General features: G+C 40.1%; 1 protein-coding gene across 1 annotated transcript in view; it reads left to right on the top strand.

The window, feature by feature from the left end:
* Positions 1 to 258: 258 nt before the first annotated feature.
* Positions 259 to 14005, top strand: part of ntrk2a (neurotrophic tyrosine kinase, receptor, type 2a) — a 195497-nt gene continuing 181750 nt past the window's right edge. Inside the window, exon 1 of the mRNA XM_078214460.1 lies at positions 259 to 615. Within this exon, the coding sequence (XP_078070586.1) occupies positions 404 to 615 (212 nt within the window). The 5' untranslated portion in view covers positions 259 to 403. The remainder of the gene's footprint in view (positions 616 to 14005) is intronic.

Raw genomic sequence — 14005 nt, 5'->3', positions numbered from 1 at the left:
CCCAGAGCCGAATGGCCACAATCTCACTCCACCTCTGCCGGAGCCTCAAATAGTGGCTGCGGATCCACTGGCGGCTGCTTTTGTAGCATTTTCCACATTCGGATCGCCCCTGTGAGACTATATAATATAGAAAAAAACACAGAGAAAGAGAGAGCTGTGGACAGGGATTTACAAACTGGAGGCATCGCTTAAATATCCTTTTATCCATAGAGAGGAGGACCGCTCTGTTTATTCGCAATCTACGGATTATTGCTGATTCCTCCTCCTCCCCGCTGCTGTCAGGGGGGCTGCTGAGAGACGGATCTGGGTCCTTGTCATCCTTTCTTTTTTATTTCTCCTGTTTTTTTTTCCTTGTTTGGGAAATTCCGTCCGATCTGGAGTGCGGAGGAGAGGCGAGCGGAGAATGGGCTCCTCGTTGCCGAGGTGTTGGGGCTCCAGGCTGAGGGAGTGTGCGGTGTGCTTGTTGCTGGGCACGGTGCTGGGCTTGGGCAGCTTGGCTCTCGCTTGTCCTCCTTCCTGCAGATGTAGCAGCACCAGGATCACCTGCATTGAGCCCGGCATCGTGGCTTTCCCCGTCCTGGCTTCGGCAGCCGAGATGGAGAACATTACCGAAATGTGAGTATAACCCCCGCATTGCTTGCCAAATGGGGGACGGACGGGAGAAATAAACACCTCGAAACCTCCCAATTTTTAGCCTGTTATGTCGGCGAGTCTTAAAATGATTAAGGATAAGAACATCGCTCTTATCAGATCAGGTCATTTCTCAGAGTGTCAATGTCTGTTTAGGATTAGCCCTTAGATCAAACAGCAGAAGAACATTTAAACCCCCTCTTTAAATGGAAAATCAGCTATAGATGGGGGAAGTCTCTATCGGAATATAATCCACAAATTTATTTCACCACCCAGCCCAGTCCAGCCAGACACACTCCGAGTATGTTAAAAAAAACATTGGTTATTTTGAACAGTCTGATTCCCAATCCCATCACTTGGACATGGCAATATTTAGGCAAAAAATGTCTGAACATGGACAATCGTCCAATGATTTTACTCCGCCTTCTCCTTAGACTCAAGTTAATTCATTTATTTCAAATAACGTGGATTGTCGACGACATTGCATTGCTGGTTAATTCGGATTCTGAAAATAAGGCCATTTCATCACCAGAGCCCATTAAAGAAACACAGCACGTCCCAGCACCAATCTGCGTGTTTGGATCTGAATATCTGACGGTTAGAGATCTCCGGGTGATCACTCCCAGCTGCTTCTGTGCAATTCGGGTTTTATTTTGTAAGATTCACTGGCTGGATATAGAATATTAATTGTGACTCTGCCGTCACATCTTTCACCCTCCTATATTCCCTCTTTGTGTCATCAGGATGAAGATTTTTTAGCCGCCGGGCCCTGAAGTACTTGTTGCGCTGAAAAAAATCTAAAGTTTTCCTTGCGCTCACTCTGTTTCATTTTCTTTTGCTGAATTTTAAGGATTCACATTATATTAAAGGTTGGCACATCGCCCAAGCAATCACCTTGCTGCTCTGGGCTCTGGGGATTTGGTTTGTATTAAGAGTAAAATCACCGTCGGTGATTTGTATCTTTCCCAAGTATTCAACAAGTTTCCGGGAAAGGGATCAGGTTTTCTTATTGTTTGTTTACTTGCTGGAATTGAAAGCTTTCCAAGTTGACTTCCGAGTTTCCGAAAGGGAGATTCCACCTAAGCTGCTGGCTGGAGGCAGTGATTCCATCATTACCGCCTTCACCGGGAACTGAACTCACATCAGCGATAGTCTGCTTGTGTCAGCTACCATGATGTGGAGATGCCGGCGTTGGAGAGTCTCACAACACCAGGTTAAAGTCCAACAGGTTTATTTGGTAGCAGTTGTGCCAGCTACCTGCAGATTTATCCCTAACTCCTTCAACAGACTCCAGCCTTTCCCCCAACTCTATCAACAGCCTCCAGACTTACCCCCAACTCCCTCAACAGGCTCCAGACTTACCCCAACTCCCTCAACAGCCTCCAGACTTACCCCCAACTCCCTCAACAACCTCCAGACTTACCCCCAACTCCCCCAACAGCCTCTAGACTTACACCCAACTCCCCCAACACCCTCCAGACTTACCCCCAACTCCCCCAACACCCTCCAGACTTACACCCAACTCCCTCAACACCCTCCAGACTTACACCCAACTCCCCCAACACCCTCCAGACTTACCCCCAACTCCCTCAACACCCTCCAGACTTACACCCAACTCCCTCAACAACCTCCAGATTTACCCCCAACTCCCCCAACAGCCTCTAGACTTACTCCCAACTCTTTCACCAGCCTCCATAACCCTCCCCCCCCCCACTCTCTTCAACAGCCTCTATACACCTCCTCACTGATAACATCCGATCCTGCCCCCTTCCACCCACTCTCCGCCCTCTCTCCCTTTACATTACTTCTTCTTTCACACTCCCTCCACACTCTTCATTCACACTCTCTTCCTCCATTCTCCCTCCATTCACTTTCACTCCACTCTCTACCTTCACACTCTCCCTCCATTATTTCTCCACACTCTCCACTACCCCGACCCTCCATTTTTTCTACCCTCTCTCTACAATCTCTCCTCTCCACACTCCGTCCACATCCTCTCCACACTCTCCCTCCACACACATTCTCTCTCCACATTCTCTCTCCACTCTTCCCCCCTCTCTACACTCTCTCTCCACACTCTCCATACATTCTCTCTCTGCACTTTCCAAACTCTCTCTCTCTCCACACACATTCTCTCTCTCCACTCTCCCTCCCTTCCTCTCCTCTCACAGTGTGAACCAATGTGGTCAGGTTATTACTGAGCCCCCCACCACCGCAGCCTGGGTTCCTGATTCAGGGTCAGACGCTGAGCTGAGCCACTCCAGCCCGTGGACATTACCGTGAGCAAACGTGTTCCTGGCTCATTTGGAGGGATGTTTGTCCCACAGAACAGATTATTTGAAATGCATCATTGTAACATTGTGGTGCTGCGAATGGAGAGGTGGTTTCATATATTTCAATCGGAGGCTCCATTGATGAGAAATTCTTTCAAACCCATTTCGGAAGAAAGAACCCCCCCCCCCCCCCCACCTCCGTGGCGAGTTCAAACGTGAATCTCTAGATCCCGGATACAGTTGGATTATCCAGGTTCTAAATTTGTGCCGAATTAGCACAAAGTACAGAAGCTCACCTCAAATCCTCAGGTACCGCTTCAGCTGTTGATTCAGCTGAAAACATTTGACTGGGTAACAAAAATCATATTCATGCCTTCTCTCTCTGGATAAACACTATTGTCAGTACGAATAACAGTGAAGGGCCCAGGCAGAGTTCGAGGGGATTAGTTAGCATGTCACACGGGTGCTGGGAATAATAATGTGCAAGAAGGGATATCCAAAGTGTAAGATACTGGTATCACCACAATCCAAACTCACCCATGTTTCTTACCAGCAAGTGTGAGAGCAGAAAGCAGTGAGGCTCTTTGACTCAGAGAACTCCCTCTATTGAATAGTTACAATGTGAATCCACTCCTCCCATTTAATCTGCAGGGAAAAAGTTAGCAGTGGCAGAGCTCTAAATGTCATCAACTAAACTCCAAAATATTCAGTCATCCTTGGAGTTTTATCATTTAATCTTGCCCTAAGCCCACCCCCCACCCCTAGCCAATATTCCCTCTATCCCTTTCTCAGCAATTGTTCCATGAAGAATCCAGATTACATCCATACCTGAAACTTTCAATCCTGTCCCATTCAAATGTTTACTAACTCCTTTCTAAAAGAACAGTGTAAATGTCTGATTAGAAATGCCATTTTAAGGTACATCATCAAGGTTGCTATTGGAAATGCTTTATTTTGGATTGTGTACAAGGATATAAGGTGTAGCATAAATCACGTTTCAATGAATCATTGTCCCACATGGCATTGCTGTGGTGAAAAAAATGGCAAAACTTTTAAATTTTTTTAATCTGCAAAAAAAAACAATTTTCCTTGGAGGATGTGGTGACTTTTAAACTCTCCGATATTATTCATTAACATGCTGCAAGTCAAATTTAAAATAGCATTATAAGCGACATAAAGTAGAATGTACTGAGGAATCAACAAGATTACATACATATGTGATGAAGTTAGCAATAAATTACAACAGCGAAGTATTAATTCTGCAAAACTCAAGACTGTGTTTATCGTTATGTTTGCAAGAGGACCAAGTGGGCTTTGTATAAAGCTAAGCAAAATTCAATATGACACTGGGTTAAGATGTGCCCATAAATCGTTCATAACTTTGAAAATAATCACATACTGTAATTAAGGCATTATTAAAAATACCATTTGGTGAATGTAAATGCTGCACTGATTGATTGTGTCACCCTCTGAGAAGGTGTTGAAACACTTCCAGAACCAGGTTCAGCTACAACTGCAAAATAATCAATGCTGCATGTAGTGTCCACACTGAGCATCTTGCAAGAAAGACAACGTTTTCTTAGAAGAAGGCTGACAGTCAGGCAGAGGCAGTGGGTGGGTAACTATTAATCGAAAGAATGGGTGATGAGGATCAACAGTCTACTGATAAAATAGCTGAATTGGTTTCAACATAAATTCATCCAAATGAATGGCCCCATAACCACTGATTGCATTATAATAACCAGTTACATTAAATCACATTATCCCAACACCACAGCATTTTTATTTCCATTGAAATTATTCTGTCAAAATTTTAAATTTTGCAATGTTACTACAATAAATCCGTTAAAACGAAGATGAAATCAATATCCCTAAAGTGCACTGAGGCTGTAATATTCCAGATTGTTCTGCAAATGTTCAGTTCCAAAATTAGAGTATTGCATGAAAGCAATATATATGTATTATATATATAGTACAGTATATATATTCCAAACAATATCTTGCATGATCTGTACATTATGGAAATATATTAAGTTTTCCATTGTCTAATTTATCATTTCTGGAGTGATAGTTCATAGTTTAAGTATACAACTATTCTACAACATTCTTTTTGTTATCGATAGCTTTCTGTGACCTTGAGCATCAAGGTTTAAATTATTAAAGAGGCAATGCGCTACATTTTCTGGTTTGGATTTGCTCAAGTTTCAGTCTAGGACACAGTGAGACAGGGAGTTTATTCGGTCTTTCATCCGACTAAGCTTCACAAATTGACTGGGGGAAGGCCGGTGAAGTTGGAAAAGTGCCAGGTAATGAATGTTAGAACAAGGACACATCTGTGTGTTTGATAGAGAATCAGAGAGATGCACACAAAACATCAGGAAAAGAAAAACACAAGTACTTACTTGTTTGGAGAGTATGAGAGAAATAATGGCAGAAAAATACATAGAATGAGAAAAGGTCACCTTAGGGAAAGAGGATAGAATGAACAATACAGTTAATGAAGGAATAGAGCAAAATATATCGACAGAGGGAGAACATCACAGTCAGGGGAAGATAGAAAGCACAACTAATAAAATGCAGAGAGAAGCATAGGATGGAGATAATGAAAGAAAAATAAATGGATAAGAAAGAAACAATTTTGATATGATACATGACATTTTGAAGTGTGAAAGAAAATATATTTTGAAACTAAAAGGGGCTTTGTATGCGAATAAAATCTCTGAAGAAATTGCCATATATTGATATGTAGTTCTAACAGAAAGACATTGCTGCAATAAACAGTGATGAATTTACATTAAGGGAAGTACAGTGGTTGCTGAGAATGTATACCCTGTGCTCACATATAGCTGCTCTCCAACATTACAATGTGTTGAGAACTGATTTTGTTAGAGAGAGAAGTGGGTGAAGAAAAGAAAGAACAATGAAAAAGCAGTGGACTAAATGGGAGTGAAAGGAAAGACAGAAATATTCAGACAGAGATTCTGCTGCTGTCATTAAATCAAAAGTAAAAAAATCAAGGCAACTTCAGTGGGACAGAAATAGAGTGGAGAATATTACACAAAAGAAATTACGGTAACACTTACATGAGTAATGTTTCTATGCAATGTAAACATTCAGGTAAATAAAGCAGCAGAAAAGCGATAGATGTAAATTTCAAAATAGCATTAATAACTTTAGACACTAATGGCTTATCTTACAGAATTCAGGTCATTTCTTTATCTTGTTGCATTCGGTCAGATAAATAATGGGAAAAGATTTGTAAACGATTGTTTGCATTTATTACAACTCACAGTGGCTACATGTTATGACAAACTTAGCTGTACTTTAAACTGGACACTAATAAAATGTTTCTGCACAATTCTGCTCATTTGTAGCAGCAGCAATCCATGCAGGAAAGTATGGGTGGGACGGGGGGAGTGGAGGGGGGGCGGCGGGGGGGGGGGGGGGGGGGGTAAGAATAGCTTTAGTTTTTTTCTTTATTGTATATAACATACACAAATAGAACAATTGCCTAATATCTGCTTGTCCTGAGTTTTGCCTGATAAGTTTTCTTATTTGTCAGTGCTTGAAAGTGTAACCCTAAAAAGAGACTTGTGAAATTTGTTATATTCTGATTTGACGTACAAAAAAGGCACCCCCATTTTAAAACATTTAACAAATTACTCCGTTCCCAATAGCAGAATATTTTAATTCAGTTGAGGCTGTTCAAAGATTAACTACTCTAATAGATAATTTTATTAATTTCATTGCAATCTATCACTGTTGAAAGTATTATTGGGTAGGAGGATCACATAGAGTTCAATAATTCATTATATTAAAATAAATAAAGGCAATCCACACATGTGCATCAACAGCCAGTGCTGTGGAATGATGTAACACCACTACAGCTATTTTCATGGTGACATTTTCATCTCAACCTGGCTTCAAAAGGAAGGCATTTAACCAAATAGGTCATGGGAAATCAGAAAGAAATTTCCTCAAATGCCTCTTTGGGGATGCTTATAGAATGAAATTAGTAGCTCTTTGGATGTAGACTAGTTTGACTCAGAGAAACATTGCTCACTGCATGAGTGTGAAATGGCAGTTTCCTGGTTTTGTCGTTTCCCTGAGTGTATGCTTTCCTCTGAGAATGAGGGTTTGACTGAAATCAGTTAAACCAGTTTTCAACATCTTGGAATTTACAACATAAGAAACGGCCATTTGGCCCATCGTGCTTGCACTGGACCTTATGTTTCAGCTAAAGTTGAATCTACAGAAAAAAAGGAAAGGCCTTAAGATAAATTTTAATTCTGATTTTGTAAATGATATAAGAATTCACATACTACAGGTTAAAGGTGAGTTATAGAATTATGTTGCCAACCATAAAATATTCATAAGATTCATAAACTTCATTGCCTTAGTTTTGTTTATTCTTTTTTCTTTGTGAATATTGCAAGTTCTGATCATTCTTTAGAAACTTCAGTACATTTGTTTTGCTGAACACCAACCAAGTTTGCTAATGTCATTCTAGAAAATAATGATTGAACTGTGAAGGTAAGTCGAATTCTTCATGTATGTACTTTATAGTTTAATCTGGTGTGTGGTGTGAAAGTGTTGCTGGACTTCTTGAGAGTTTAAAGGTGAACCTCTGAGCTCAGAACATGATGCAAATGAATAGTTTCAGAAAGCAGGTTAATAGTAATGTTAAGAGATTGAAAGGAAATTTTATATGCCTATTATATAACAGTTACTGGTGTTAGACTATGATGTTCAGCTGACAGACTAGAGTTGATTTTTGTCTGACTGACTTCAAGGATTTGCAATAACAGAGCTTTGTTGCATGCATGCTTTGACATATATTGAGAATTTTACTCTACTGGAAAGTAATTGCTACTGGAATACAGACATAATTTTTTTTCTCTATTATTAAAAAATACACGAACATGCATCAAGTTTCCATCTAAGCACCTGTATATTTTAACTTTGCCCCAGATTGGAATTTTGTTGGAGATGTTGTGGACTGGAAACAATATGGAATGGTATCTTGGATTTGACATGACACAGATTGGCTATAGCACACTTGGAGTTCACATTTAGGCCTGACACCTGAGTGCTACTTATTGTGTCCATGATGCTTCACATCAACCCAAAAGCTTAGCTTAGCTGCACTGTGAATTGCATTCAAATTATATGTTGTGTTTGCAATTGAAAATAATTTTAATTAAAGAATAAATATTAGTTTATCTTCTATATGGTATTGATCATGGTTAGTCGGATAATATAAAATTTAATAGTAACATGATTGGTTTATTATCTAATGCATAGCATAGTGGAAATACATATGCCAGTTTTTTCCACTTTGTTGCCAAGGTGCAGTTGTGCTTGACCTTGTCTGTGTCTTGAAAGCCACAACATCCAATTGCAGTAATAGGTCAATTATAGGGTAATCACTATTGCTGAGAGAAGTTTGCAGATTGATAGGTGCTTGTATTTTCCAGCTACAGATCAGAGCCAACCAGCAAAATATTATTGCCCTATCATTTTAAATGCAATAGATTCAAAAAATTATATACATCCAGATAGAAGTCATGGGCTGCTTACATACATAAATGTTTCCATAAATCATGCTGACTACTGCCCAGGAATGACAAAGTCATAAGTAGGTTATGGTGAACCTCATGAGTAATGATTTGGTGAATGTCTCCAATATCTATGGCCAACACATTTGTATCCAAGTAAATGGTTGAATGAATGGTGTCTCATTTTGACTTTTTTTGTGTTATGTTACTGGAAATATGTATAATGATGGATGGTCAGGATCTACCAAATGAGTACAAATGTATGAGAAGGACTAATCAATTTCAAATCATTGACTAGGCTATATTATTTACCTCTTACAGAATAGATTTTGCACTTTTTATTAGAGTTAAGAAGAATCTATACATGAGGCAGTGGTAGTGACAAAACTAACTTATTTGGTTTTGACTCCTTTTATTTGACCTGGGTTCTTAAGGAGTTGGCTAATTCGATGCATTTGTTGCAACAATTAGTCAGGTTGTTGTTAGCAGAATTTCAAAGGGAGAAGCCAAACCATTGAATTTAAATGTAAAAACTTTGTATAATTTATCCAACTCTATGTTTGATTGTTGGCTGGGTTTAAATTCAGTGGGTCCAGAAACTGCATTTAAGCTATTTATCAGCTTGTCTTTTTCAAAGCAAGAGTATGCCTAGGAGATTGAAGGGTGTATTCAAGCTAGGTAGCTTTCATACTTGGTGAGAAGAAAAAGTGAACCATAATGTAAGAAAATTACTTATAGCATGGTTGAGCATAGCAGTTGTGAATGACATTTTACATTTTATTATAATCCTAGCTAAACTTAATAATTATTGTAAAAAATCTGTATAGTGTTACTGCTACAATTTTCCGACTTCCATGAATTTATTTTGAATTTAAAGCCTAAGACAGAAAATAAGGTTGTATTATTCTGCCAGATACAAGGAAGATCCCACAATGGACAGAATAGTAGCCATTTAAATGAAACTAAAAGGTATTGTTTGTTACCAGGACACGCTATGAATTTTATTTAACTCTGCAGTGGTCAGGGGAACCCTGAGGTTCCGTAGGAGCCATCCAGGGATTTCACAGTAGATCCGGCAATTTTAAGTTTGAAAACAGTTGTCCTTCCAGTTTGTCCAATTGAAGGTGGTTTTCACACTTTTATCCTATCAGCAGCCAATGAACTGAGAAGCCAGTCTTTGATTGGACAAGCAGGAAATAGCGGTAATGTTATTATTGAAGGTCTCAGCCAAGGCCAAGAGTGAAGACAACGGGATGGTGAACCAGGTAGCAGAATGAGGTAGGCCACGGCCACTGGATGGAAGGGGAAGCAGCCTCACTGGATGGTAGGGACGGTGGCCTTGGAGATTGGGAGGGCAAGCGGTCATGGAACAATGGAGAGAGATTTGGAAATGTGTGTGAGAGGAAGAGAGGTGGATGTGCAAATGTACATGTGTTGCTGTGTGTGTGCGTTTGTGAGTGTGTGGGAGAGATAGGTGAGTGAGTGTGTGGGGCAGAGAAAGAAGTGAGAATGTGATTGAGTGGGAGGGAGAGGTGGGAGTGTATGTGTGTGTTTCTTTGTGTATGTGAGCAAGTGTTTTGTATGTGTGTGAGAATTGTGTGTGTGAGAGAGAGCGGTGGGTGTGTACATGTGCATGTTTCTGTTTTTGTGTGAGTGTAAGTGTGAATGAGAGACAAAAAAGTGTGTGTGTGTGTGGGAAAGAAGTGAGTGTGTATGCGTGTGTATATGTGAGTGAGATGGGAGTGTGTATGTGAGAAAGAAGTAAGAGCGTGAGAGAGAGAGGAGGGAGTGTGAGTACATATGTGTGTGTTTCTTAGTGTGTATGAGTGACAGTGTGTGTATATGTGTGAGAAGGAGTGTGTGTGTGCGTGCATGCGTGTGAGAGAGAGAGAGTTGGGAGTGTGCATGTGTATGCTTGTATGTATGAGAGACAGAGGTGGGAGTGTGTGTGAGAGAGAGGTGGGAGTGAGCATATGTATGTGTGTGTTTCTGTGTGTGAGAGAGAGATAGAGAAAGTGTGTGTGTGTGTGAGAGAGGGAGAAAGTGTTTTTGTGTGTGTGATTTGAGAATCCAGCTCTCCAGCAGCACTCCTTATATTAAATGAATTTGTGAGCAAAAGAAGCAGCATCCTTCCATTAAACATTTCACAAAGGTAAGACTTAAGTATTTGTTGCAGAATTATAATAAATTATTGAGTTAGGCTATACAAATTTCCCAAAGGAAGTTTGAATCCTGGGATGAAGGAATTTCTGGCGGCTTTTTCTAAAAGTGATCCTCTGAGTTATATTTTGTTGTCAAAACTGTCAATCATTTCACTCTCCTGAAACTGTAGGTGTTTAACTTTCCAAATCTATAACCTCACTTGCTTGGCAACCAATCACATTATTAATTATAATAAATGTGTACATATAAGAAATAGAAAAAATTCTATAAATTTGATTTTGTGTGTATCTATTATGCAAAGCAATCGATTTTTTTGTTGTTGTTCAACTCTTCAGCATAATAAGAATGTTTCTCAGGGGTTCTGCTGAGTACTCTTGGGAGGTCAAAAGGGTTCCGTAGCTGGAGAAATTTGGGAAACCCTGCCTTAGCGTATCCATCCCCTGTGAAAATAATGTACATTGGTCAACATGCCAATAAAATGCAATGCCACCGGATCCAGGGATGGGTTTTTGGTAAAAGAAATTGCTCTGGTTTAACTAGTAGGATAGTTTCCAACAAGTAAAGTTGTAAATTTGGAAAGTCTCAGGTAATTGAAATGATTGACAGTTCTGACAACAAAAAGTAACTCAAAGGATAACTTTTAAAAAAACCTCCAGAAATTTCTTCATCCCAGGATCCAAAGTTCCTTTGTGAAATTGATACAGCCTCACTCAATTTTAGGAAGCATCTAAAATCAATGATCTATATGAAAGTCATATCCACAATACCACCTGTGAGTAGTAATTTTCAAATAGAAATATATGCGAAAATCCCCAAAGCATTACATTTTGATTGTTGTTTGAAAATGCGCCAGAGTATGAGCAATGTCTATATGATTATTGTTGTGACTTTTGATGTGAATTGTTTACATCAGTAAATGGATGAAGACACAAGGTGGTGGTGAGAATTGGGTAATGCTGTTATAATTGGATTCAGGAAGTTCAGATGACTTCAGAAACCAGAGAAGCAAAGCCTGAGTGATGTACTGCAGTTGTCGGGACTACTGCCTAGCAGTCAGGAGTTTCTTCAGATTTCTTCCTTTTTATGAAGGTACTGACTCGGACTTGGTTGAGCTTCCACCTACTTAACAACAACCCTAGTATTTTGTATTAATGACCATTCTTCATGTGTTAACCCAGGAATGGAATGTCTCTCATCCATGTTTATCTCATTTCCAGACTTTACCTCTCCAATACTATACTGGCCAGTCTCTCATCACTCACCCTCCTTAGACTTCATCTCAATCTAAATTATTTTGCTCAAATCCTATCCAAGACCCTCTGACCTATTACTACTTTATTTTCTGACCTGCATTGGCTCCTGACAACCAGTGCCTCTAATTTAAAATATTCGTCCTTGTGTCATAGCTGTGCTCTTTCCTATCTTTGTTAACTTCTCTAGACCTATTACCCCCAGAACTCTGTGTTCCTCCAGCTCTGTGTATTTCCCACATAATCCCCCACCCAATGCTAGGAACTCCCTTCCTAACAGTACTGAGAATGTACCTATACCAATGGACTTCAATACTTCAAGATGGCGGCTCGCCACCACCCTCTCAAGGGCTATTAGGGATGAACAATAAATGCTGGCTTTGCCAGTGATTTCCACATGTCATGAAAGAATTTTAAAAATGGGCTGAGTAGTCATTATAGTATACCTGGGCTTTAAGGACTGGCTGAGGATAGCCAAGTCAGTGTACAGTCTAGCCTTCATTTCCCTACCCTTGTCCTGTTACAAGGAGTATGTCACAGGGAAGTTGGTGCAGCAATGGGTATTCCAACATTTGCTGGACATCAGCAGGAACTGCTTTGTGGGAATCCCACTCTCAAGCAAATGAGCCCTGATCCAGGTTGGGGTCACAGTGGTGTCAGGACAATTGGGGGAAATCCTGCTCTGACTATCCCCTGACAGGAGAGAGGAAACTTGGCCCTCTATATGTACATGAGTTTTCAGTTTACACTGAGGAGTGGACATTTCCCAGTCAAGATTATTCCGATTTTGGATATTTGGCCTTCCCCCAAAAATTCCTAGTCTGTCTATTATTTTCATCACAGTGGAGTCCTCATTCTCACCTATCATGTTAACATCACCTTTACTTTGTACTGTCTTGGTGGGGAAGTGTCCCCTCCCATCATCTTCCAGGAAGGAATTCCATCCTGCTTGTTAATTTGATGGGAAATTCTTACTTCCCAATGGATGGCCCTCCTGCTGCTGGATCTTTGGTGATAAAACTGCTCCCTCTATCATTTCCTTCTTTGGAATTTCCTTTCCGACTCTGTATGGCAATCCTCTCCATTCTGAGTGAGTTTGTATATCTTTAGATCCTTCCACCTCAATGGATACTCAGTCCCTATTAACCACAGGCTACAGGGCGGCACGGTGACGCAGTGGTTAGCACTGCTGCCTCACAGCGCTAGGGACCCATGTTCAATTCCAGCCTTGGGTCATTGTCTGTGTGGAGTTTGTACTTTCTCCCCGTGTCTGCATGGGTTTCCTTCGGGTGCTCCAGTTTCGTCCCACACTCCAGAAATGTGTGGGTTAGGTTGATTGGCCATGCTAAAATTGCTCCTAGTGTCAGGGGTATTAACAGGGTAAATGGGGGTTACGGAAATAGGGCCTGAGTGGGATTGTGGTCAATACAGACTCGATGGGCTGAATGATTTCCTTCTGTACTGTAGGGATTTTGTGATACAGAGGAAAGAATTTCCAATCCTGTCAAATTTCTTTTTTGTCAAATTATTTTGTTTTTTTATCATTCCTTTATTAAATTTTATTGAAGCATCATATATATTAGAGTGGTTGAATATTATCACCAGCAAAGCCTCAAGTACTCAGACTGGGATTATTAAATTAATACCACATACTTTTATCTACTACATGAAAACCACATTAAAGATATAGATTCCTTAATTTCAGTATCTTATTATTTTAACAAAAGCATCAATCCTTTTATTTCAAATGTTCCCACACTAATGCTAATATACGAGACAGAAGAACGTGATGTAAGTGCATGAAGTATTTGTCTGCTAATATCACCATCATTTCCAGGCTGGTATGATTAAAAGCATGAGCACGGCTACAGCAAAGGCTGAATTCCATTTGGCCATTCTGCAAAGAGGTCAACCCAACAGGTGTCTTCACAGCCAATGTCACCAACCTTTGGGAAAGTGCCTTAGGGATTATGGAAACATCTGGAATAACATTCAGAGAAAAGCAGCTTGTGGGGATCCTCTGTCTGATGTATTCAGATAATGGCTGGATTGTTATTAATCATAATATGTTTGTATTAAATATGCCTCAACAGCTAAGGTTCAATACAATTAAAATTGGTCTAATGTCTTC

The sequence above is a fragment of the Mustelus asterias genome, chromosome 6 (assembly GCF_964213995.1).
Source record: "Mustelus asterias chromosome 6, sMusAst1.hap1.1, whole genome shotgun sequence".
Classification (NCBI taxonomy): Eukaryota; Metazoa; Chordata; class Chondrichthyes; order Carcharhiniformes; family Triakidae; genus Mustelus; species Mustelus asterias.
This window is presented reverse-complemented; position numbering and strand designations above follow the sequence as displayed.